Source organism: Tiliqua scincoides, chromosome 1 (assembly GCF_035046505.1).
Source record: "Tiliqua scincoides isolate rTilSci1 chromosome 1, rTilSci1.hap2, whole genome shotgun sequence".
Classification (NCBI taxonomy): Eukaryota; Metazoa; Chordata; class Lepidosauria; order Squamata; family Scincidae; genus Tiliqua; species Tiliqua scincoides.
The window spans coordinates 263256704-263284321 of record NC_089821.1 but is presented as its reverse complement, the minus strand read 5'-3'; the positions used below and the strand labels follow the sequence as shown (position 1 = coordinate 263284321).

The 27618-nt window shown below is 44.6% G+C and overlaps 1 protein-coding gene across 1 annotated transcript in view; it reads right to left on the bottom strand.

Annotated features, from left to right (window-relative positions):
* Nucleotides 1-27618, bottom strand: part of TTC7A (tetratricopeptide repeat domain 7A) — a 221465-nt gene that overhangs the window by 99824 nt on the left and 94023 nt on the right. Inside the window, exon 17 of the mRNA XM_066611825.1 lies at nucleotides 23902-24062. Coding sequence (XP_066467922.1) covers nucleotides 23902-24062 — 161 coding nt within the window. The remainder of the gene's footprint in view (nucleotides 1-23901; nucleotides 24063-27618) is intronic.

Here is a 27618-nt window from a genome sequence, read left to right as displayed (position 1 = left end):
CACTGGTTGAAAAACACCTATAATAGAACAGGCTATCCCATGTAAATCCTTCCCCCAGATAATCCCAATAAGTATAACTGGGGGGGGGGGAAGTGTTCTTCCTTAATATCACTATTCTATTAAAAGTAATATTTTACCTTTAATAAAGGAAGTATTTGCTTTATGGGAAGTGATGTCCTTCGCCATTATAAAACACCAAAGTAAACTCCCAAAATAGTCACAGAGAGGTGACTTTGAATATGTCAGGTGTCTGAATGCTCCACGTTGTGCATTTTAAGGATGAAAGCACATCTCTTAAGCTCATCTTCTTCTGTGTGACTGTTGTTTTAATGGTAACATTCAGAAGTACAGGAATTTCCCCAGGGGAGGGGGTGCGTGCACACAAAATGGCTTGAAAAGGTGAAGCTGGAATGAAATTTCGGCTTAATTAGAGATGTTTGGGTGCTCTTCCTAGCAGTTCCAAGCTCTCTTAAACCTATATGCCAGATAAGATGTGACATAAACCAATCTGCTCTTTTCACCTTGTTTTCTAAAATAAGCCCTGCTTTAAAATGCCACAAAAGAAATTGCTCATTACATGTATGGCCTGAACAAATGAACAAGGGCAACCCTGTGGTAGTCAGAGTCTGCAGCAACATCCAGCAAAATCATTCACTGGGAAAAAAAAAATCAAGGCTGCTTTTCTCCTTCCCGTAATGACAACGGCAACCTGACAGAAGCTTGAATGGAAACCCGTACTGGGGCTAACAGCAAGGTCAGCAGTTAAGGATGATGACTTCTTAAGGGAGGGTACGATGAGCCCAGTCCTAATCAACTTTACAGCACTGATGCAGCTGTGCCAATGGGGCACATGCTGCATTCTGGGGGGGGGGGGGAGGCCACAGAGGGAACATTTTTTCCCTTACCTTGGGGCGCACTGCGGTTGCATCAGTAACCGGTTAGGACTGGGCTGCAAATGGATTAATAAGGACGTTATCCACTTCTTGGCAGCCAAATCTTAATCTGCAATTTGAATAGTAGTTTGTTGAGGATCCAATTTAATCAATTAATGGTTACCGCCTTGTTGATGCCCCTGTGAAGCCTCTGCCAGTCCTACCATTTACAATGAACAATTATCCTCTTCGTCAAAACAAGATCATCGTTTCTTGCCGCTGGTTTTTATTTATCTTAGCAGTGAAGCCTTGTCAGAGATAAATGCAGCAGTATCTTCTAGAAGTAGCCAAATCAGATAACTATATATGAAAAATACTGGCAAAGCAAAGTAAGTGTTGATGCAGGACCAATGTGACCTCATATGTATTTTAAACAAACTAAAAGAAAAAAAGGTAGAAGGTAGTCTGGAAGCCGATAGGATACGTGGCAAAACCAGAGTTAAAGCAAGCATGAATTACATTTACGATGTGACAAGCCATAATATAGTATGTTGATTATGCATGGAGAAGTAGTAACTAGTAAACAATTTCCCTGGAGTAGTGATAGAAAATTCTTAATAGCTCGTCTGACACATTTATGCTGCGTGTGCCTTTGCAACTGTGCCACTGATAATAACTGACTTGAAAGACTGTCCCCCCCTTTCCACAATATCAGGACCTAAAAAATATACAAGAGCCAGCATTGCCAAGAAAAAAGACTACTAGCTTAACAGATGAAAATGCACCTTTAAGATGCCCAATGCTAGCTTTTGGACAACCTGACATATTCAAAGTTATTCTCTGTTACTATTTAGGGGGCTGACTGTGGTTATTACAACAAGGATATCACTTTCTAATACCAGTCAAAAAGCTTAGCACTCATACTCCTCTTTTGTCTCAATTTGGAAAAGCATGTAGGTGTCAAGGAGATGACCGCTCACATGACACAGCACATGGTCACATGTAAAATACCCCAGCACCTCCACCTCTAAGTATTGCAGGAAGCAGTGTTGGGAAGGACCTCTGCTTGGCACTTTTTGATGAGTTACTGCCAGAGTAGATAGCACTGGTCTGGGGGACCAACTGCGCAACTCCATGTATGCCACGCCCTATCGCCATCACACAAAAAATATAGAAGCAAATTGCTATTGTAACATTCGCTTTAGATGCTTACTCCCATTAAGCAGAAGACGTGCTGGATACATATATCATTTTCACATCACACGTGATCATACTAGTGATAAATTTACAGTCTAGCACACCAATTGCAACAGCACTCCACTGCCACATTTGGCTTCTGGAAACATAATCAAGGTCTTCATGATGCTCTAGTACAGTGTTCTCAAACTTTTAGCACAGAGACCCACATTTTAGAATGAGAATCTGTCAGGAGCCACTGGAAGTGATGGCATGACCAGAAGTGAAATTATCAAGCAGGAAAATTTTTAACTATCCTAGGCTGCAATCCTATGCATGCTTACCCAGGAGTTGGTCCCCTTTACTATCATTGTTAAAAGCATACACATAGTAGCCTGTGAAAAGTACAGATCTGTAACATTTCCCCAAATGCAGACACATACCACAGTAGCATCAAATCAAACATTTTAAAAATAAAATATTGAAATGATTGGGGATCCACCTGAAATTGGCTCGTGACCCACCTAGTGGGTTCTGACCCACAGTTTGAGAAACACTGCTCTAGTATTTGGCATTTGAGAAGGGAGTAACCTTCTAGGGACCCCTTTTTAATTTACTACATATCGGTTTTCCGTTGCTGTTTTTATACTACTTTTATATTATCTGTATGCTACTGCAGTTTTTCCATCTTTTAACTGCACTGGTAGTTGGTTTAATTGGTTTTATTTTATGCTTTTATTAATTAATATTAGTTATGTTAATTATATTTTGCATTGCATTTTTATTGTTGTACACCACTTGGAGCACTAAAAACCAGTATATAAATCTTTTAAAACAAGTAAACTCACAGCCTCATTTTGGACGTATTGGTCTCAACCATTATGAGGCTGTAAGTTTAACTCTGCCTATTTTCTCTAGGGTTTTGCAGTTGGGTTCTCTTAGAGAGAGAACCATTCCTCAATGGTCCATTAACAAAGGAGGCTTATACAGATTCTATCAAAGCTAACTAGCAGCAACTACTTCTGCTGCCTGTTCTGTCAATTAAGAGAAATAGAAAGGCAAATTACTTTCTCACAAGTATGGAAAGGTTGGTGGTATTTATGGGGTCTCCCCCTTCACTTCCCAATGGCATAGGGCAGGGGTCTCCAAACCCCGGCCCGGAAGCCAGATGCGGCCCACAGCAAGCTTCTTTCTGACCCGCAGCCAACCTCTTGTCCCCTGAAAGCCTCTGGCTCACTCTACTGAACATGATCAGAACTGTGCTCTAGTTGTGTCTGGAGGGTGTTCTGAGGGCCAGAGAGGTTGTATGAATGAGCCAGTTCTTTCATTTATTCACTCATCTAAGTTCCATCTCCAATTTATTTATTTAAATTTTATATTTAAATTTTCTTCCGGCCCTCCACACCACGCCAGATATTTGATGCGGCCCTCTGGCCAAAAGGTTTGGAGACCCGTGGCATAGGGGAACACATGCATGTTAGAATTGACTTAATATGAAGGAAGCTGGGTCCGATTTAAGTGAACTGCAAAAGAACCACTAATAAGTCCTCACTTGCTGAATTCTTTACTTCCAGTGCATAATATGCGACAGATGGCTCTTTTGGGTGTGTTAGGGAAACATTGTGACTTCTTATAGAACCAAAAAAGTGCATGCATGAGAAGTCAGTCTGGAGTGGATTCATGCTTATTATCTTTCACTTAAAAAAAAAATGAAATATTGTAAGAGCAACAAAAGATCCCCAGCCCATTTCCAAAGAAAATTGCAACTCTGTCATTTCTCAGGGGAACTGCACCAAATTTGGGGAAGCACTATCACCTAGTTATTCCATGTCAAATTTCAAGTCATGGACAATTTCAGGTTTGAATGGACGATTTGAATTTTACAACCAAAAGAATATTCAGGATTTTCTCTTTGGTCCTAGCATCAGAACCACCCATCCAATTCACCAGAAATTTGAGACAGAGTAACTAGAAATGCAATCCTATGTGCATCTACTCAGAAGTAAGACCTACTGGGTTCAGTGGAACTTATACCCTGGTAAGTATTGCAGCCTAGGTAACATACAACAACACCTCCTCAGTGTGGGTCTATTGAAAAATGGCTAAGATACAGTTGTTTGAAAGCTTAGCCAAATGCATGTGAAAGAAATGCAAGATGCAAAATTACTACTACTACTACTACTACTACTACTACTACTACTACTACTACTACTACTACTACTGTTGGGGCTTCGTGTTGAAGAACGTGTTGCTGACACAGAGACCGTGATGACAGCAAAACTCTAGTAGGCGTTGGCCATTTTCGTTCATCTTCCCAGTGCCGAACTGACCTAAGCAAGTGGGCCACGAACTGTTATCAGCACCAACTCTAGCGTTGAAATCGCCGAGGATGAACAATGGCTCTTTTACGGGGATCTTCTTGATAGTGGTGGCCAGGTCATCATAAAATTTGTCTTTGGCTTCTGCTGGAGATGACAGAGTCGGTGCATAAGCACTGATGAGAGTGACAGGTCCTGCTGATGACTGGAGCTGCAGGGACAAAATTCTTTCACTTCCCACAGTAGGTGGGATGATGGATTTCAGCAGGGTATTTCTGACCGCAAAGCCAACACCATGTTCCCTGGTTTCGTTTCTTAGAGTCTCTTGGAGACGCCCAAGATCAAAGCACTGGCACCAGCTTGACCTGATTCTCACCAGACGCTCCAGCCTTCCCAGCATCAAGATCACACGCAGCTATCAGGGTGCTGCCTGTGACACCGACCACTCGCTGGTGTGCAGCAGAGTGAAACTGCAAACAAAGCGACTGTATCACACGAAAAGGGAAGGAAGACCTCGCATTGATACGAGCAAGACCCGGGATCAGAGAAAAGTGGAGGAATTTGCACGAGCGCTTGAGGAATCTCTTCCAGGCCCGGTCGATGCAAACGCATCCAACAGATGGGAACATTTCAAGAATGCTGTTTACAACACCGCCTTGTCCATATTTGGCAAGAAGACCAACAAGACAGCAGACTGGTTTGAAGCCCACTCTGAGAAGTTGACACCAGTCATTGAGGAAAAGAGGAGAGCTCAAGCAGCATACAAGGCCTGTCCCAGTGAACGCAACCTGCAGGTCCTCTGAGGTGCTCGCAGCAAAGTCCAGCAGACTGCCAGGAGAAGTGCTAACGACTACTGGCTCCAGCTCTGTTCCGAGATACAGATAGCAGCTGACACGGGCAACATCAAGGGGATGTATGATGGTATCAAGCAGGCCCTAGGTCCAACACAGAAGAAAATTGCCCCTCTGAAGTCTGCAACAGGCGAGGTCATCCAGGATCGGGCGCAGCAGATGGAACGCTGGGTGCAGCACTACTCTGAGCTATATTCCAGAGAAAATGTAGTCACCGAAGAAGCACTGAACAACATTGAGTGCCTGCCTGTGCTGGAGGAGCTTGACAGTGAACCAACCCTAGAAGAACTTCACGTGGCCCTGGACTCCCTTGCCTTTGGCAAGGCACCTGGAAAAGACAGCATCCCTGCTGAAGTCCTAAAGTGCTGCAAAGAGATCATCATCACTGAGCTGCATGAAATCCTTTGTCTCTGCTGGAGAGAAGGTGGAGTACCTCAAGACATGAGGGATGCAAACATCATCACGCTGTACAAGAACAAAGGCGACAGGGGTGACTGCAACAACTACCGTGGCATCTCTCTCCTTAGTGTTGTAGGAAAGTTGTTTGCCCGAGTTGAACTAAAGAGGCTCCAGGTACTTGCAGAGAGCGTTTATCCAGAATCACAGTGTGGATTCCGAGCCAACAGGTCCACCACTGATATGGTATTCTCCCTTAGACAACTGCAGGAGAAATGCAGGGAACAACGACAGCCACTCTTTATAGCCTTCATAGATCTCACGAAGGCTTTCGACCTGGTCAGCAGGGATGGCCTCTTCAAGATTCTCCCCAAGATTGGATGTCCACCCAGGCTCCTCAGCATCATCAGATCCTTCCACAAGGACATGAAGGGCACTGTTGTCTTTGATGGCTCCACATCACACCCCTTTGACATCCGAAGCGGCGTGAAGCAGGGCTGAGTTCTTGCACCAACCTTGTTTGGGATCTTCTTCGCTGTCCTGCTGAAGCAGGCCTTTGGAACTACAACAGAAGGCATCTATCTCCGGACCAGATCAGATGGAAAGCTCTTCAACCTCTCCAGACTGAGAGCAAAGTCCAAAGTCCAGCTGAAATGTCTGCGTGACTTCCTCTTTGCCGACGATGCAGCTATCACTACCCACTCTGCCAAAGATCTCCAGCAGCTCATGGATCGTTTTAGCAAGGCCTGCCAAGATTTTGGACTGACAATCAGCCTGAAGAAAACACAGGTCATGGTTCAGGATGTGGACTTTCCTCCCTGCATTACAATCTCTGCGCATGAACTGGAGGTTGTCCATGACTTTGTGTACCTTGGCTCAACGATCTCCGACACTCTTTCTCTCGATACAGAGCTAAACAAACGCATCGGTAAAGCAGCTACCACGTTTTCCAGACTCACAAAGAGAGTCTGGTCCAACAAGAGGCTGACGGAACATACCAAGATCCAGGTCTACAGAGCTTGCGTCCTGAGTACACTTCTGTACTGCAGCGAGTCATGGACTCTTCACTCACAACAGGAGAGGAAACTGAATGCTTTCCACATGCGCTGCCTCCGACGTATTCTCGGCATCACCTGGCAGGACAAAGTTTCAAACAACACAGTCCTGGAACGTGCTGGAATCCCTAGCATGTATGCACTACTGAAACAGAGACGCCTGCGTTGGCTCGGTCATGTCGTGAGAATGGATGATGGCCGGATCCCAAAGGATCTCCTCTATGGAGAACTCGTGCAAGGAAAGCGCCCTACAGGTAGACCACAGCTGCAATACAAGGACATCTGCAAGAGGGATCTGAAGGCCTTAGGAGTGGACCTCAACAAGTGGGAAACCCTGGCCTCTGAGCGGTCCGCTTGGAGGCAGGCTGTGCAACATGGCCTTTCCCAGTTTGAAGAGACACTTGGCCAACAGTCTGAGGCTAAGAGGCAAAGAAGGAAGGCCCATAGCCAGGGAGACAGGCCGGGGACAGACTGCACTTGCTCCCAGTGTGGAAGGGATTGTCACTCCCGAATCGGCCTTTTCAGCCACACTAGACGCTGTTCCAGAACCACCTTTCAGAGCGCGATACCATAGTCTTTCGAGACTGAAGGTTGCCAACTAACTACTACTACTACACTAATGCAGTATATGTGCAAACACTAATGCAGTGTATGTGCAAATACAATGTATCATCATGTTGTAAGTATATTGTTTTAAAAAGCATTTTTTAGGGAGATTGAATTCATTTTTGTGAATAAATGTATGGCCAGTACTCAAAGTGCTCTATCTCTGATGATAATTAACAAATCTGCACCAAAAGTACATGAAAGGGGAGATAGTGATCTCTAGTTAACCTTGTATCAAATTTTGGGAGGATTCCGCACATAGACCTGACTTTACGATCAAGAGAATGTTCATCAGCGGCTCCCTTCTGCTCATCAGGCAACTGCCATGTTTGTGGAAGGCAAAATAAAAAATAAAAATAAAATAAAAAGAATGTCACATCTCAAAATATCTACATGCAGCACATTTGTTCCGACACAAACTCCTTTGGAAATAATTGTATCTAAAGACTAATTACTCAAAGCCTACTTGATGGACATCGTTCAAAATTACAAAAGCATATACTCCAACACATTTCAATTGCATGAAGATTACTGCATCTGACTGAATTCAAGATTTTAAAAAAGGTTGCAATCCCTCTGTGAGAACCCTTCATTTTAAACTTTCAAACTGCTACATCTCTGACACTTTGGAATGAATGTTCACTATATTTGGAAAGGTGATAGAGGCTGTCACCTAATTAACCCTTGCTAAATTAGTAGCTGACTGAGATGGTTTAGACATAATGACTAACAGAACTTTGGGGACTTTTATGGTAGTGTGGGGGAGGGTTGTTTGGGTCCAGAGGAGTGGATCCCAGAGTGGCCCTGGAACAAGGCCTCAGACAGTATCAGGGGGAGGGGGTTTACCTCCCGCTGGTCCTCCTCCCTGTTGTGGCTGTAATTCTGGTCTTGGGCAAGGGTGGCAAAAACCATCACCTCCTGCCTCTTGACAGCCAGCCAGCTCATCACTGGCCTTCTCCCTCTTTATATGGCCAGCTCTGACTTCCGGCCTCTTCCTTCCTGGTGAGGCTTAAAGGGAAATCCCCTGGCCCTGCCCTGGCCAGCATTCTCTTTCCTCCTTCCCCATACCCCCCTCAGGCGTGGGGTTGATCGGCACCTCTTGCACCTCCGCCCAAGTCCCTGCCCCAGTTGCTCTGCTCTCCCCCTCTACCTGGGGTTGCCCCCCTTTCGACCCTGTTGGGGTTTTGCAGGGCTACATTTGACAGCGGCGGCCCTATCCTGGTGAGGCTTGGGGGCTCTCCTTCGGACCAGCTGGCCGGCTTGCCCTTCCAAAGACCCCCCCTCGAGGTAAGTCAGGGCCCTGGTTGGGTTAGGGGTCCCTGACAGGTAGTATGCTGCATTTTCTCTTCAGCTTCATGAAATAGATGTTCCTATGCTTGAACTACCCTCCAACTGGTATCAAAACTAGATGCCATTTGGAATTTTGAAATACACTACTAGGAATGGCTTCTTGTCTTCCTTTGCGTTTTGTAGGGGCCTTTGCTTATTGCAAGCTTTTTTTTTTTTTTAAACAAAGTTCACTTTTTCTTTTATTGTACTCAGGCTGAAATCCTATCCACACTTACTGGGGAGGAAGCTGCATTAACTATAATGTGTCTTACTTCTGAGTAGACAGGTATAAGATTGGGCTGTCAGTTGCTGTACTGAAGGCTGAAGACTAACAGCCCAATATAATGCTGCCTCAGCGCTGGCGCTACAGTCCCAGCACTGGCACTGGGTGTCAGGAACATGCAATAAGGTACATTTGCATCACCCAGGGAGTAAGCGGTACTGGCAGTGAGGCCTGTGCTGCCCCGCCAATGCCTCAGCTGGAGCCCCAGCCACAGGTGGAGAGCAAGGGAAGCACCAAGTGGCACAGAGGCATGGGGAAGGTGGTGGGAGGGAATGGGGGATGTATTCTGGGTCAGAGGGAAGGCAAAGAGTGGGAGGAACAGGCCCAAGAATTAGCTGGCACAGACTTGAGAAGCCCCATTGAACAGGCTGGGGCTTTACTCAGGATAAGGGGACAAATATCCCCTTACCCTGAGGAGGTCTCTACCTCTTATGTCTAGCCTGCTCAAATCCAGGATAGGATGCAGTAGTAGCCTTCTGGAGATGTTGCTTCTGTGCTAGATTGGGTTGGACCATAAAAAGGCTCTAGAATGGCCCCAGACAAATGAGTAGAATTTCTAGACACACAACGAAGAAAGACTGAATGACAGACTTCAGAACTGTTATTATCAAGTATTTGGAATCATTACTGCAAACACAATAGCATGCAGCAGAGTCACTGGCAGAATGGCCACCTGAGGAGCAGCAGCGAGCCAGGTAAGCCCGGGCACTGCCCCTCACCCAAGGTCACCAAAGGCAGAGGCTGCTTCCTCGTCCGTCAGGAGACGAACCCTGCACAAGCCAAAAGCGAACCCTGCACAAGCGGTGGGGGATTCGGGATACTGCAAACACAATAGTAGCTGATAAGATACAGGGAGGCATTATACCTGAAGCCAAAGCCACTGGAAGATCTTCTTGCTTATGAAAATTCTTTGGATGCTTGTCTGGACTCAGCTACATTCTGCAGTGAAATCACTTTAATATCATCCGAATAAACCACTCTATATCTGATGAATTAACATGTGGCTTTTATATACTACAGCATTTTATTAAGAGTTGCAAGTTCTGAAACTCTTTGAAGTGAACTGTGACTTGACAACACTGTTGTATTTTGTGTTGGCAACCTTCAGTCTCGAAAGACTATGGTATCGCACTCTGAATGGTGGTTCTGGAACAGCGTCTAGTGTGGCTGAAAAGGCCGATTCGGGAGTGACAATCCCTTCCACACTGGGAGCAAGTGCAGTCTGTCCCTGGTCTGTCTCCCTGGCTATAGGCCTTCTTTCTTTGCCTCTTTGCCTCAGACTGTTGGCGAAGTGTCTCTTCAAACTGGGAAAGGCCATGCTGCACAGCCTGCCTCCAAGCGGGCCGCTCAGAGGCCAGGGTTTCCCACTTGTTGAGGTCCACTCCTAAGGCCTTCAGATCCCTCTTGCAGATGTCATAAGAACATAAGAACATAAGAACAGCCCCACTGGATCAGGCCATAGGCCCATCTAGTCCAGCTTCCTGTATCTCACAGCGGCCCACCAAATGCCCCAGGGAGCACACCAGATAACAAGAGACCTCATCCTGGTGCCCTCCCCTACATCTGACATTCTGACTTAACCCATTTCTGAAATCAGGAGGTTGCGCATACACATCATGGCTTGTACCCCATAATGGATTTTTCCTCCAGAAACTCGTCCAATCCCCTTTTAAAGGCGTCTAGGCTAGACGCCAGCACCACATCCTGTGGCAAGGAGTTCCACAGACCGACCACACGCTGAGTAAAGAAATATTTTCTTTTGTCTGTCCTAACCCGCCCAACACTCAATTTTAGTGGATGTCCCCTGGTTCTGGTATTATGTGAGAGTGTAAAGAGCATCTCCCTATCCACTCTGTCCATCCCCTGCATAATTTTGTATGTCTCAATCATGTCCCCCCTCAAGCGTCTCTTTTCTAGGCTGAAGAGGCCCAAACGCTGTAGCCTTTCCTCATAAGGAAGGTGCCCCAGCCCCGTAATCATCTTAGTCGCTCTCTTTTGCACCTTGTATTGCACCTTGTACCTTGTATTATGTCCTTGTATTGCAGCTGTGGTCTACCTGTAGGGCACTTTCCTTGCACGAGTTCTCCATAGAGGAGATCCTTTGGGATCCGCCCATCATCCATTCTCATGACATGACCGAGCCAACACAGGCATCTCTGTTTCAGCAATGCATACATGCTAGGGATTCCAGCACGTTCCAGGACTGTGTTGTTTGGAACTTTGTCCTTTTAATGCTTGCATTAAAAGGCGTAATGCAAGGCCAGAAAGTTATTTCTGTGCTTTACATCTGTGTACCTGATCTTTATGAAACAAAGTGCATGTTATGAAATGCAACTGCATTTTATGAAAAAGAACTGAAGGGGAGCAAATGTTCTTCCTGCCCTTGAGGCACAAAGTGCATAGGGCACCTCACTTAAGGATAGGGGCCAGAACATTCTACCCAGCTCTAGAAACATCTGAGGTTCGCTCTGCACAGGGGCAGAACTCTGTTATGTGTGTCTGTAGAGAGACCACGAAGACAGTACATTAACACAATTTTAACAACGCATTCCCTATTTTAACAAAATAGATTTACCTGAGACAATGACCAGAAAATGTGGTCTGTCCCTGGTAATCAGGAGAGTTGAAGACGAAGGGCTGTTGTTGAAATAAGATCCAACAGTACCCTTAAGACAGGATAGGAAGAAATGCATAATAAAAAGGCAGACACAAGTCTCTCTGAAGGAAAAAAAATAAGTGTAGTACTGAGTTATAGCTGGCTCTGATTTCAGAGCCCACTGCAGGGTTGCCTCATTCCAGCAGAAAACTTGGTTCTGACCAGCTCCGCAGCCCTGCCGCAGATCTGCAAGGTGTCTGAGGTCAAAGCCTGCAGCTCTAAATCTTCTCACAGAAGGGAGATGGAATTAAGTTGGCCTGCTCTCCTGCACTCTGCAGCTTCTGCTGATGTGACACCCTGCAACCCTCATCTTTATTCTATTTCCTTTGTGCCATTAGTCATGCAGGAGAAGCATGTGGACAAGAAAAGTCTCTCTGAGGGGTTATAACCGAAGGGGTGCAGAAAGGTATTTTAATTCCTGATTTGTGGTTGTCAGCCATATTTGCTGGTTTCCTAATAAGATTTAATTGACAGAGAAAGAGCAGACATAGGCAAAACAGTGTTATTTGTGCTGAAGGAGGTAGCCTTTCTTTCAGGTCTAATTAATTAATGTAGCAACTGCCAGAGAACTATAAATGAGATCTGGCAAGCTTACATAACTCTCTCCCAGTAAGTGTCAGCCTTGTGGGCTTACCAAGTTGGGCCATTGATCCAATCAGCCCAGTGTTGTCTACTCTGAGCCTGGGTCTACATATGCAGCAGAATGCGGAGGTAGAATGAACTGTGGCACCTCAGGCTACAGGTGGGGCACCCCACTTTTGAAAGCTCCCCCTCGTTTGAAGGGAATCACAAGAGACCGCAGTGTGATGCAGTTGCAAAGAAGGCAAATGCAATTTTAGCCTGCATTAATAGAACCATAGCTTCCAAGTCGTGAAAAGTCGTGGTTCTGCTTTACTCTGCATTGGTTAGATCTCACCTGGAGTGCTGTGTCCAATTCTGGGTACCTCACTTTAAGAAAGATGCAGCCAAACTGGAGCAGGTTCATAGGAGAGGGATGATCAGGAGGACAAGCCCCACAAAGAAAGGTTGAGGTAACTTGGTATGTTCAGCTTGGAGAAGGCTGAAGAGGGGATATGATAGCTTTCTTCAAATACCTGAAGGGCTATCATATGGAAGAAGGGACAAATAAATTTGTTATCAACTGCCTCTGAAAGCAGAACTAGAACCAACAGGTACAAACTGCAAGAGATTAGATTCCAATTGGACATCAGGTAAAAATTCCTGACGGTAAGGGAGATTCGGCAGTGGAACAGATTGCTGAGGGAGGTGGTAGGCTCTCCCTCACTGGAGATCTTCAAGCAGAGGTTCAACAAGCACCTGTTGCAGACGCTCTAGGAAGATTTCCTGCTACAGGCAGGGGTTGGACTAGATGATCTATTAGGTACCTTCTAACTCTATGATTCTATGATTCCTAAAAAGAACCTAGGAAGTTGCTTTATACAGAGACAGATCATTAGTGCAGCTAAGTCAGCATTGTCTAGATTAACTGACAACAGCTCATTAGGGTTTCAGACAGAGGTCTAACCCTGGACATGTTAGAGACTGAATCTGGGACCATTTAAAGCATGTGCTCTGCCACTGAGTTACACCTCCATTCTGTTACACCTCCATTTTCCATCTCTTCTCCACATCTGACAAGTCTGATTAACAATGGCTCTCCAAGGTCTCCAGAAAAGGTCAGTCTCACCACTACTACCAGACAACTTTTCACCAGGGATGTCAGGGGTAGAAGAACATGGGACTGTCTGCACACAAAATATATTTTTGGTGGCAGCTACCTTTGTAGGGTTGTATTCATTTTGACATTTTAAGGAGCCCAGTGAGTAAAAGAAAAAAACATGACATTCCCCTGCAGTTCTGTGAACTAGGATATAGGATTTAACCAAAGGATTAGAGCAGGGGTGTCCAAAGTTTTTAGCAGGAGGGCCACATCATCTCTCTGACACTGTGTTGGGGGCCAGGGAAAAAAAGAATTAATTTACATTTAAAATTTGAATAAATTTACATAAGTTTACATAAATGAATATATTAAAGATGAACTTATATGAATGAATGAAGGTCTTGCAATATCTCGAGGCCTATAAAAGGCCTTGCACAAAGCAAGGCTGGCCTTTCCTTTGCTGCCGCTAATGCATCACAGATGCTCACGCGAGAGGTCAAACAGTCACCCTCACGCTGAGAGCAGTTGCGTCGGGCCAGTGTGGGCTCCATCAAATCTCTGGAGGGTCAGAGACTCATTGGAGACTGGGGACTCCCTGAGGGCCGTATTGAGAGGCCTCGAGGGCAGCAAGTGGCCCCAGGGCCGGGGTTTGGGCACCCCTGGATTAGAGAAATGGTTCCCAAACTTTTTAGAGACCCTAGAGATTGCTGCCTGATTTATAAATGCCAAGAAGTGTGGCTTTAATGGTGATTGGGCAGCAGTACTCTCCCCCAGTTTGTTTAACCCATAATGCACATAGCCTAATCTACCCTGTCAATTTTGCAACTGATAAAAAATTGAGTCATGACCCACTGGTGATCCTGGACCCACAGTTTGGGAACCACAGGATTAGAGAATGTATGCATCAACTATTAGGTGCTGTACAATAAATGAAACAGGTGGCTTAACAGAGACAAGCCTCCACATCTCAGGGCCTCTTGACACATTTGCTTTCTAAATACACACCTAAAATGTTTCATATTTACATCATAATTTGCACATGAGAAACATACATGAGTTTTTAACCATATATGTGAGTGAGGGAGCAAGAATCGGAAGAACACATGTGAAGCAGTCTTCAGTGACATCTCCTCTCTCTATCCCCCATAATAATAGTGACCCGTTGCAAAGATTATTTAGATGAGAAAATGTGAAAGAAACTCTCTGAGCACTTTAGTACTCTAAAAAGCTAAGAAATACAATTGTAGATGAGACTACTACTGCCAGCCCTTCCTTCCCAGAGAATAGAAATGTAACATGAACATGACTGATAAGGATGCATACTTCAGGCACTGGAGCAGCTCTCCTTGGAAGTATCCCTTCATTAGTTGGAAACTTTGTTTTGTTGCTATAGCTACATTCATTACAAGTGGACTTGACTAAGACATGAGGTATCTGTTAAATATAAACCAAAACTGCTTGCAGTTTCAAGCACAGAGAGTTAAACTTCAGGAACGACAAAGCCATATATTTGGAAATGGCAGAAAGGCAATATTGCTTTTCTGTTGAAAGTGGTGAAAGATGGGGGAACTTCTTGCTTTGACATTTTACTACTGAAGATAAGGATAAATACTCTTGCATATTTATCATCCCAACACACACATCAAGGAAAACTGCCTGATCCTAATGGCAGGCTGTGAAGAAACCTTAGCATTCATGCACATGCATTTATATAACATAATAATAAATAATAATAATATATTTATATACCGTCTTTCTGGTCATCGGATTACTCCTCTGACTTTATTCAAGGCGGTTTACATAGGCAGGCCTTTCTAAATCCCTCAAGGGGATTTTTACAATCATAGAGGTTCTCTCTTTCAAGAACCAACAACATTTCAGAATGGATCTTTCTGGTTTGGTCTCAGTTCTGGCCTCCAGTTCCCCCAGGCAGGCTGGCAAGCAGCTCCATCTCTCACAAGGAGGGCAGCCAAGACGCTTCTTGCTCACACCAAGAGCAGGTGGAATCACTCAGCTCGGCTTGTTAGCTGCTTCAAGGTCTCGCCATTCTCAGCCTTTCAGGGAGCTGCCGGTGTCCTCGAACTGGCGACCTTCTGATGTTATCTTCGGGCTAACGGAGGCTCTACTGTCTAGACCAGACCTCCTGCCCCTGTTTGCACCACATGCACCAGTTTGCAGTCAAGATGCATCCCTCTCTCACTCAGACTTTTAATCTGGAGATGAATCACAAAGAGAGGAAACCGAAGAACTGAACTTGGATAATAGGGCTGGGAAACACCTTTGAGACCCTGAAAAACTACTAGGACTCAGGGCAGACAATACTAGTTAGGTGGCCCTGTGGTCAGATTGTATACTGCAGCTTCCTATGTATGCTGGTACTTATTGGGGTCTGAGCTTAGGAGCATGTGATAACCACTGTACACTATCTGCTCTGGTTACCAGTTTGCTTGCAGGTTCCATTCAAGGTGTGGATTTTAACCTACAGAGACCTCAATGGCTCTGCTCAGGACCACATTATCTGAGGGAACATCTCTTGTACGAATCTGCTAGCTCCTTTCATTCATCATCAGAGGCTCTGCTCTTTGTCTCTTTTGAGTATTATTAAGATATTTTAATGGTTTTACAGCCAATCTTAACCTAACCCAGCCACTGATGCAGCCATGCCAAAAAGACACGCGCTGCGTCCATGTGGGGGTGGGGCAGATTGAGAGGGGAAAGGGAACTTATTTTCCCTTACCCCTTCATAAGCCTCTGGCTTGTCAATGGGTCTCCTCAGACTTGTGCCAGCCCTTTAGCTTTGAAATGGAAGGGATAGGACCTGGCATACACCATTGTTGCTGGATCCACCTCCTTTTGCTGCCTCCCCATTCCTCTCCCTCCTGCTCAATTTTGCCCCCAGTCTGTCCCCACCGCTCCTTACTTCATCCAACAGGTACAACAGGTTCTGTAAATGGAACTGTGGCACTGCTGCCTCATGGGGCAGAACTCACAAAATGGCCCTGATGTGTGTACTCTGATACTGTGTACTCTGCTGTTACTTCTGCTGTCATAAGAAGCTCCAAATGACTGTTATTTTTTTTAATATTGAGATACTTTGAGCTGCCTTGGGGGTTCCAATGGAAACTGAAAGGCAGGATAACCCTCCCCAAGTAAATGAATATATAAAAATGCCTGCATGATCAGCTGTAGTGCACACACAAGGAGATTAGTAAATTTTTAAAATAATACCTCCCCACAAGTGTTTCCCAAGACAGAACAGAAATGAAGTAGGGACTATCTGCCAATCAGAGGTATCAGAAAAAAAGACAGCAAGAACTTAGGTATTACTGCAGTGGCTAATGGAAAATGTTTTTGTGAGGGCAGTGGCATAGGTAGTGAGGGGTGGGGGGGGTTCATCCTAGGTACCAGCTGAGGGGAGTGACACCACAAGTGACCAAAATTGCTAAAATCACAACTTTTAGGAATAATACCATCATATCATATACCATTCAATGCTGAATTCACAGCTGAGTGCAGTGAAAAAACTGGAGGGAAATATCTCCATTCTACCAAAAGATACAGCCAAAAAACCAGAAAACAAAACTGCATGGAGCCCTATGGAAAGTGAAACTGAGCCATATAGTGCATTTACTCATGAGTAGGAAAACTTGCCTCAGTCCATTGGAAAGGGTAGGCCGAGAGTAATCCAATAACACCAGAATAGTCCTGATCTGATGAACACAGCCCCCCCAAACACCCGGGAACGAAGTCCCTCCCTCCAAGCTGACGAATGTCTTGAGTCCTATGGAAAGCGAAACTTCTTCCAGCCAGCGGGAGCATTTACTGCTGGCTACTCCAGTCTGAGGCTCAGCACATCCCCAGTGCTGAGACTCAGCGCCAACTGGTGCTGGCCTCTCTGTTGGCAAAGAGTGTCTCCCGTCAGAGGGAAAGTGCCATATGGCACTTTTATGACACCCAGTGCCAGCAATGCAAGTATACCACCAGCACTGGGCTCAAAAGGATTGGGCCCTAAGAGTCTTCTTGCCTCCCCTCCACCTACATTAACTGACCACTGTATAATGCCTTGAGCACTAAGCAGATTATGGAGAGGTAACCTTGCTCAAGAGAAACAGAATCAAAATAAAAAGGCAACATACAAAAAAGTACAAACCAAAGCAGCCAACCCACAGTAATGTAACCAGAGGCAGACAGCATGACCTTTCAGGCAGGATATACCCACATAACTACAACGCTCTTAAAAATTATAGTTGTTCTTCAGCCTTACATCAGTCTCAGTGGTCACAGAAGAACTCTGATATTTAAAATCCTATTTTACCTTCCTAGAGCTTTGGTGGCATAAATCAAAGAGTCTCTTTTTAGAATCCATTTATTTTTCTCTCCGCTATCTAGATGCTGATCTCTCATAGGAAGAGCTGTTAAATCAGCTTTGTAAACCATGAAGAAGAAATGCAGGTGTTAACAGCTGACTCTGGATAAAGTGTTTCAGTTGGGGTGTTGCCAGCAAGTTATTTAATTTGTTGCTATAAAGAGACTATTGACATCAGTGCTGCACAACTAGACTTTACCAACAACAAAAGACCATAAAAGACTGAAATGCTATTCCTCATGTTCACAACACTTCACCACCTCTGTCATTTCTCAGAACTTTGTGGAGTGATTAATGGAATTCACTGCTTTGCATACAACCCTCTTCTAATAGCTGGTGGTGCAGAGACACCAAGTACAGGAATTCCACCAGGGGGACTTGGGCTCAAATACTTACTGAGCCATGAATCCATGGCTTCACAGTCCAAATTCATGGAAGTGAGGTAATCACTGGCGATACAGGTTGCAGCAAATGATTGACAGGTCATCATACAGGTTGCAGGGGAAGGGGCAAAAAGTAGGTGGCATCTGATTGCTGTGGTGGGTAAAAAGATGTTGGATTTGATTGACTCTTGCACTGCTTTGGCCAGCTGTTCTTATGTCATTGTGTTATTGGAGCAAACTGGATGATCTTGGGCCAATCACTGTCTTGCAGCCTCACCTGTGCCACAGGATTGTGAACATTAAGGATTGGGAAGCCTTGCAGCTTCTTGGAGGAAAGGCAGAGAACAAACCTAACAAATTAAATGGATGGAAAACTATGTCACACACAGGTTTGTGTACAGCAGTAAAGACATCAGGTCAAGGAACTAGACTCTGGCACTTTAAATCTTGCTAAATTGTGTGAGGTATGCCTGAATTCACTGTGTAAATAATATCATTATCGGCTGCTTGACAATATTTAAGCAGTAGCATTTTTCCAGTGTGGATAGTGCAAAGCCCACTCTATTTCATACAGCGGTGCTTTATTCCTTCTTATCTGTAGATCAGGTAGGATTAAAGAAGCTGAGCTGAGCAAGACAAGGTACTAAGATCCTTAGCACATTCCCACATCCTCACAGGGTTGGGTTTTTGTTTTTTTAAAGCTCTCTTTAAAGCTGAATAGGCCACACAGGAACCATGGGTGTTTCACACAGTTGTTTCTGTCTACCCATAACCTAGGTTACATGGCGTGTGCACACACACACACTTTTGCACTAAGATTGTAGATAACAGTAATACAGCTCTGGAAATAACTAAACCAATCTAAGAAAAAACCAGAGGGGCTCCATAAATAACAGTCTGTTAAGAGTGTTCAGTGTGTTCCATTGCATGGGAATAAGGACAGGAAAGATATTGTCTTTGTTTCTGTTTGTGGGTTCCCAAGAGACATCAGGTTGACCACTGTGGGAAAGAGGATGTTGGACTAGACCAGACTTTGGTCTAATCTAAAACAGTTTATCTTACATTCTTAAGAGGACTGTTAGCTGGTATGGGCAAAGGGCCTAATGTGGCTGAGAAAAAGAGACCAAGAACAAGGATCTGTCCATCTGCTCTGCTCAATGTTGGCTGCTCTGTTATCTATGTCCAGAAAATTCTTTCAATGACCACTGATTTTCACTGCCTTGGGAGATATTCCTGTTATTGGAAATGTAGAAATGCCAGCATTGTTTTTTTCTTTTTGTATTTTAGGCCAGAAAATTATGGGACAGTGAAATTAGCTGTGCCACGAGGGAGAATAAGTGTTGATAAATGCACTCAGCCTTAGCAAAGCTTGGATTGTAACTTGGCATGACAGGGGTCAATTACATCAACAACCTCAGTCTAGATACTTGCTGATACTTGAAAAATAATATTCTAGTAACTGGGGGGTAGAGCTTTGGAGATTAAGGGGTGGAGTCCAACAGGCCAGGGAACAGTGTCTTGACCTATAGAGAAAGAAAGTCACAGATCAGGCAGTGGTGCCCAGAATGGGGTTGACCTGGCCAACCTTGATGTCAAAGGGTAAATGGATAACCAATTAAGGTCCAGAAGGCATAGTATGTCATAATATAGGATGGAGTGGTCTTGACCTCCCTTAACAGAGGCAATCACTAGAAGACTCCTTGGACCAGGTGATGAGGGTAGGCATGAAATGGAAGAGGAGAAAGTTTTTTGAGTAGTGGTGCCCCTTTGTAGAATATCTACCTCAAGCAGATTCACAGATTGTTATCTTTTAGATGACAGATAAAAATCTTTTTCTCTACAAATGTTTCTAATGGGAAAAATACATCTTGGCTGCTTTTCTCTGATGGATTTTCACTAGAATATTCTGGGGCCATTATCAAAATTATTTGCATGTGTTTTTATTGTTTTAATTGGATGACTTTTTATAAGTCACTTTGAATATTTTAAATATAAAAGCAGCATACAGGCCTTTTAAATGATCCAATACAGGTCATCAAAATGGGGAAACATGATAGGAAAAATCCATACAGCAAAATTAAAACCCTACAGGTCATCACACTATTGCAAAGTTAAATCTTTAAAGTGTGTGGAGAGCGAGCTGGATTTCTGGTTAGGCTGAAGGGAAAAATGTGCTATTCTGTAATATTTGAGAAGCAGCAGGTGCTTGTGTAATTAAAGGCAGGGTGTAATTCCTTCTCCCATGTGAGTGTGTCTCAGGTTGCCCTGGCATGAGTACCGCACAGTTCAGCTCACTGACATCACACTCTATAAAAGGGTTAAGAACCACCAACAGCCAATAAGATTATCCTTCAGAAATTATACTCAGTTTCTGAGGCAATCTGGGGCTGAGAGTAGCACCCAACTAATCTTGTTTTCCCTTAGCTCCTCCCCAGGCCAAGATAGATTTACAGGGTCAATTTATTTTTTATGGGGATAAGTCCCTATAAGGAAGTGTTCCTCTCCTTTATATTTTCACATACTAGCATGACCTTGCAACTTCGGGAAAGGGCTCATAGCTTCCCCTTTGGACTCTGGCTTATTCACAAGGCATAGTTTACATCAGGGGTTCTCAAACTTTCACTCATTTGCTTAGTGGGCAAATTACAGAAAATAATATAGACATCTTATGTGTGACACAGAATTTGCAAACAGGAGAAAAATATTGCTTGCTGTCTCTCTCTGCCTCTGCTTGGCTTTCAGTGAGAGTAGTCCAGTCCAGCAATCACTTTGTCCATCAGGGGAAAGAAGATCCGTGGTGGAGGAAGAGGAGAGTGGAGGGGCCACATCTAATTATAATGTACCACTGGGCTTAATGGGTTGGTCAAAATGCATTGGTGGGCCAGTTGTGGCCTGTGAACCATTGTTTGGAGACCCCTAGCTTAGATGACTGTCTAAACCAAGCCTATATTTCTGAACTCTGTACAAACCCCAATGTCTTCATCAAGGGTGTGCTGAGGTACATGTCACTCTGCTATGCCTCAATGTACAGTGCTAGTACTGAGACTAGCTTACAAAGAAAGAGACACAGAAATCAGCGTGACACATTTGTAATTCTTCTTCAAGGTAATGCTGATTATCATCATGACATACTCGTTTCATGAATTATTAATTCTTCTGTTTAACATGCACAGCCATCCATTGCTCATGCAGCATGCCACTGTCATCCAGGTCTGGCCTCTTCTCTCTCCGTGCAACTCTGATCTTCCCTCCCATAGTCAATAAGCTGTGTTTTCTGTGCAAGTACTGCTTCACACTCTCCACATTAACAGCCTAATCCTATCCAACCTCCCCCATCGTGGGCCATACTGCATCCTATGGGGGAAGTTGCATAGCTGGAGGTCTCCTCAGGGTAAGTCTCAGCTGCTGCAATAAGGCAGCTTGGACCTGCGCCTGCTAAATTGCCTAGTGTTGGCATATGCCGACATATTGCCTTGTGCCAGCATATCTGACCTGGGAAGGGGGATAGGAAACACATGCACCACTGATGCTAATCCTGCTCCCTCCTGGGCCTGATCCGCCCACCCCCACCCTCATCACCATCTTGCCCCAAGCAGCCCTTACCCACTCTATAACATGCTCCATCTGGGATCTGGCGCTAGTGGAATGGCACAAGCCTTCCTGCTGGCACCACTAACTTTACGGTACATTTGCAACAGCCTATGATGGCAGAGCACATTCTCTGCCAGGGCAGAGGCACAATAGGATTGTGTCATAAACCTACTTGTTTTGCTGTCATTTCAAGGAATTGTCCTCCTTCAAAATAATCTGGGTTATGCATTAAACCTGAGCTCAATTTCAATAATTATGAATTTTCATTTGTAGAACAGATGTAGCCAGAGTCTTCAGAGCCTTTTTTTCTCCCTGCGTTGCTCTCTGGGATGCATCCTGCCCTTTGTTTTTCATTTCTTTTTCCTTAATACTTTTTTTTTGGTACATTTTCACAGGCTATTCTTTCCAGACCAACCACCACCACTTGAAAGTCATTCTAGTTCCTCATTCTTCCTACTGGGCCCTGAATCCTTTTTCACACCACTTTCAGAATTCTCAATACTTGTTCGGTACAAATATGCATGAGTGCAAGATTCACTTTAAAAAAAAGAAAAGGAAAGTTGCATTGGGAGGAAGAGTTTGGAACCAAGAAACACCAGAGAAGAGCGGCTTTACCCCTGTCCCTGCCATTTCTCTGCTCCAAATTGCTTTCCCCAAAGCTGTTTATCCACACTTGTGAGGTTCACAATGGGTATTTTGCCCTCATAAAACCACATATTGAGTAGACTGAGTAGACGGTGTGCGGAAGAAATAGCTTGTGGGGGATCTGAAATGGAGAAACTGGAGAAGGAAAAGGTTGAGAATTTTCTCTCACTATATTTCAATTCCAAACCAGCCCTTCTGCCAAGCTGCCTTCCTTTGAACAAAATGGTAGCTGAGCTCTTTTATCTGTTTGTAAATATGCATAGTTAATATGCATCCAACACCAACAGCTTCACTACAATTTCCTCTTCAGCTGAGGGTCCATTCAGATATTACTTACTAAGGAAAAATCTCAGCCCAAGAAGGGTCATGGTCTCTTCTTTACCTGTGCTCACCCCATACACAACAGCCAGTCTAGGGTGATCCAGTACATGTTTTTTTTATTTCAAAGATTCTGTCCTGCCTTCTTTAAGTATTCCAGTGAACTTTCAACAATTAAAACACCTACATTAAATACCATTGTAATCAGTAAGCATCTTGTTCAACATCTAAGCATATACTTCATTCAGCAATTTTACTTAGAGAACCAAAGGTGAAGACAGATGTAACATTTTAACAGTGGTCACAACAGGTCCTTTGCCTGCAGAGTGATTCCATCTTTACAACTTGCATTTCAGACATACATTCCAGCAAGTTTAATCCTGAATCAGCTGTTAGACTTGCCCCTCCCTGCCGGATTCACACAGGCTGTTCGCACATACGAGATTCACAAAGTCTGTCCTCACATCCACTCTTCTCTTTATTGAAAAAAAACCCTCACAAAATATATATGGAAGACTGCTCTAGTGTTTGGGTACAAGAGGTGTGTAGCCAATCAAGATCTCTCAAGTTGATCTTGATAAGCAAGGGGAGGGAGATCCTATAGAAATATACCATCTTATTTCATTCATTCATTCATTCACTCATTCATTCATTATAAGCCCTTCTCCAGAATTCGAGGTGGTTAACAACAACAACAACAACAACAGGAATATAAAGCAGGAAATGTAAAGAGTTGTCCATTTCCAAATCAGATCTAGTAGTTCTCCAAGATCTCAGGAAGAGGCTCTTTTCAGTTCAACTACCTGAGTGCCAAACTAGATGGATTTATTTACTCAGTTTATATCCTGACTTTCTCCCTAAGGATACCCAGGTGCCCTTGACAAGCCTCTTGCATGACTGGGGCATATGTACTTGACTTTTCTAATACAAACAGCAAACAGCCAACCTGGGTTAGGACCATGATAGGGACTTTAACCTTTTGCCCACACTATGATCTCTGTCTGGTTTGGAAGGTCTTACAGCTGCTATGCATCCCATAAAATAATCAGGGGGCGGGGGTGCTAAAAGAACTTTCTTCCCCATGATGCTCCTGATTTGGACTGCCCCTTCCCCTCCACATCTGCTATTTACTTTAGAAAAATGAAGCAGAGAGATCCCAGTCATGCAACAAGTACACTGTCCAGTTTGGCCCTGAGTTCCTTAAAGTGGAGATGCTGAAGCCTGAACTTATACTTACAGAATATGTACTTTACAGAAGTTGTGTACTCTCCTGGATTTCCTTATTTTTTTGGTTCTCAGAGCCAAAGAAAACAACAAGTGGCCTATGCTTGAACATACAAACACTTTAGACTTCTTAACATTGTGAGATGTGGAATATATTCCTAAGGACACTTACCTAAAGCAGTCCGGATATTCTACAAGGGCCATGTTTATGACATCCAATGCCGCCTGATAATGCTTTTGGGCTGAAAATAAGAGGGCCAGCAAATGAAGGGAATTCATATGATCCTTGCAAAATTTCAGTGCTTCCTGGAGGTGTTCTATTGCATCACAAATCTGGAAAAATAAAAATGATTTCTCTCACTTAATTCAACATTTGGTTCTGTTCAAAGTTATTGTTTTGGTCATTGGCTAAAACATCCCCCAGCCACCAGAGCTAGAACAGCTGTGTTGCAAATGCAGAATTGATGAAGTAGCAAGAAATAAAACCACCCAACTGCAAAGCAGGAACATAAAAGACATCTTATAGAATATATTATACAGTTGTGCCTTGGCATCCATGGGGGTTCTTTGCATGGAATCCAGTGGATGCTGAAACCTCAAATCTGCAGGTCTTCGCACTTCAGACCCTTCAGACATGTCCGGAGGAGCTTCTGAGGGCCAGGGAGGCTGCGCCCTCCCTGGCCCTCAGAAAGCCTCCAGAAGGCCAAAAATTTTCACTTCCAGTTTTTGGCCAAAAACCAGAAGTGACTATTTTCTACCTTCTGGAGGCCTCAGAAAGCCTTCTGAGGGTTGAGGAGGCCGTGCGAGGTCTCCCTGGCCCTCAGAAGGTCCTCCAGATATGACCGGAGAACAGCTTATTCAGATCAGGCCAAATCTGCAGGTTTGGAACCCATGATTAGTTAAAACCAAATAGACTCTGCAAATAGAGAGTCACAATCTACACATCCTACAATGGACGGCACCAATAATCCAGCTCATTTTTAAATAATGCACAGCATCAGGGTGCCGGATTCAGGAACACCTGAAAGTTGCTGTTTCTCTGGCAAAAGTGGCCATCAAGCCATCTTTTTGTTTTTACTAGCCAGGTGCTATTCCATTTGTTGTTGGTTACTGTTAGGCCAGTGTTAAGGATTGTGCAAAATCTAAGATGGCAGTGCTTGAAAGAACCAGGAAGATGAGTGCTGCTGGGGACATCTGTGGCACCCTCAGGTGCCGTGACACATTTTGAGACTCCTGGATTCGACTAAAGAAAAGCACGACTGAATCAGGTCAAAGGGTAAACTGATCCAGCAATTTGTTTCCAACATTGGCCAGCCATATGCTTCTGGGAATTCTAAGACTAAAATTTATCCTCTTATACACACGTATATACAGCGTCCTGAGTATACTTCTGTACTGCAGCGAGTCATGGACTCTTCGTTCACAACAGGAGAGGAAATTGAACGTTTTCCACATGTGCTGCCTCCGACGCATTCTCGGCATCACCTGGCAGGACAAAGTTCCAAACAACACAGTCCTGGAATGAGCTGGAATCCCTAGCATGTATGCACTGCTGAAACAGAGACGCCTGCGTTGGCTTGGTCATGTCGTGAGAATGGATGATGGCCAGATCCCAAAGGATCTCCTCTATGGAGAACTCGTGCAAGGAAAGCGCCCTACAGGTAGACCACAGCTGCGATACAAGGACATCTGCAAGAGGGATCTGAAGGCCTTAGGAGTGGACCTCAACAAGTGGGAAACCCTGGCCTCTGAGCGGCCCGCTTGGAGGCAGGCTGTGCAGCATGGCCTTTCCCAGTTTGAAGAGACACTTGGCCAACAGTCTGAGGCTAAGAGGCAAAGAAGGAAGGCCCATAGCCAGGGAGACAGACCAGGGACAGCCTGCACTTGCTCCCGGTGTGGAAGGGATTGTCACTCCCGGATTGGCCTTTTCAGCCACACTAGACGCTGTGCCAGAACCACCTTTCAGAGCGAGATACCATAGTCTTTCAAGACTGAAGGTTGCCTGCATACAGTAAGCCCCATTGTGTTTGATGGGGCTTACTCTCAGGAAAGTATATATGGCATTTCAGCTTAAAACATTCATTTTGAAGGGAGAAAAAACCTTATTTTTAAACCATAGATGCACATCTGTTGCAGGAAGCACAGTCACAGAAGAGGTATTCCCTGCTGGGTGAGAGTGAAGCAGAAATACCTCTTCCAAGGAAGCACCTGCCAGCTGCAGCTTATATTAAAACTAATATTTAGATTATTAATTTTTAATATGCTTGTGCCTCACAGTTTTTTTTACTCTCTTGCTGTTCATTTTAATTTTTATTGAGGGTACTGTATTTGCTGTTGGTGTGATTCACAGTTTTGGTTGGAAGGCAGCATACACATTTTAATAAACAACTTATTAAGTACAAATGTCTTTAAGGGTTAATTGAGTCCATTAATCAATTACTGGTGGTAGCTATCTTACTCTGGCCCACACTTGTGAATGGCCTGGAAGCACAACAGGGCCAAAGACATTGTGTGAGATCAGTAACAGAAACTGGGTCTTCAAGAATTTCTATAGATATCAGAAATCAGGACCACAGACATCTCTGAGAGGAGCCACAGACCAAACTTTAAAGGTAGATTCAGATGTTACAGCAGAGGTGTGAGCATGACTGAGGGATAATACAGCTGCTGAACTGTTGAAAGTAGTTAGTTTGGCCCCTTCTCCTGGGAAATCTGTTGTGGTTTAAAGGGCCCCACCTGATTTCTCAGATGACTTCTAGTGCACGGGGGAAACTATGATTCCCATGTGCGTTCTTTAGAAGAGCCTTCTGAATTCAAGGAAGGGGCACTGGCTATGAAAAGGGGGCCAAGTCCAATACCTGTGCAGGAGCTTCCAGAAAAGAGGAGTCCTGGCTCAGTATTCAGAGGATTCCTGATTCTGCCTTTTCCTTGGCCTTTCTGTCCAATCCCAATTGCAGGGACTTCTGTTCCAAGAGTCATTAACACCAGCCTCATCTGTTACATGAAAAGCACTTAAAAAAAAAAACTGACAGCACAATCCCATGCATGTCTACTCAGAAGGAAACCCAATTAAGCTTAATCGGACTTATGGTCCAATCCTGTTGAAAGGCAGTGCTGGCAGAATGCATGTTCCACCAGTGCTGGTTGCTGCAAAACCACCGTAAAGCATTTTGCAGCAGCACAGGGAACCAGTGCACTAGAGGGACAGCTAGAGCTTTCCTACACAGGTCGGTGGAGCAGCAGAGGCCTGCTGGAGCAGGTAAGCCCTGTGCAGAGGCAGAATGGGGTGGGGGAAGATGGAGAGGGGTTGAACAGGATGGGAAAGGACAGAATGGGCAGGAGCTGGGGGCAGGGATGGGCATGCCAAATCGCAACCCCCTTCCTGGGCCTGGTCAACCTGCACAGATCAACACAGACTTGCACCAGTAATATTGCTGCACAGGTCCAAGTTGGCGCATTGTGGCTGCTGGGGCTTACCCTGGAGCAAGGGAGCTCCAAATGTCCCCTGCACCAATGCCACTGCATTGTTATGCAGGGTTTTAGGTAGGATTGGGCTGTTAATCCCAGGTATTGCACCTGTCTGCAGTGAAAACAAAATGAAAAAAAATCCCAGGACTTTTCTGCTAGTCTTGGTCCTGTACCAAGGTCACACACAGCCTTGGCTGAAATAGAGCTATGAAGATCCAAGTTGTGATCATCTGCAGAACCTGCTTAGCTTTAATAACATTACAGCATCATATGTTCTCAAACCCAGCTTAAGTCCACAACCCAAAGAAGAGCCAGAGAGAACACAATATAGTTCAGCTGCTGAAGCTAAGGGGGTTCAGGCGTGAGTTATGTTTAGATGGGAGGCCACCTGGGAACCATCCACAGCTGCTCTTAGCTCTTT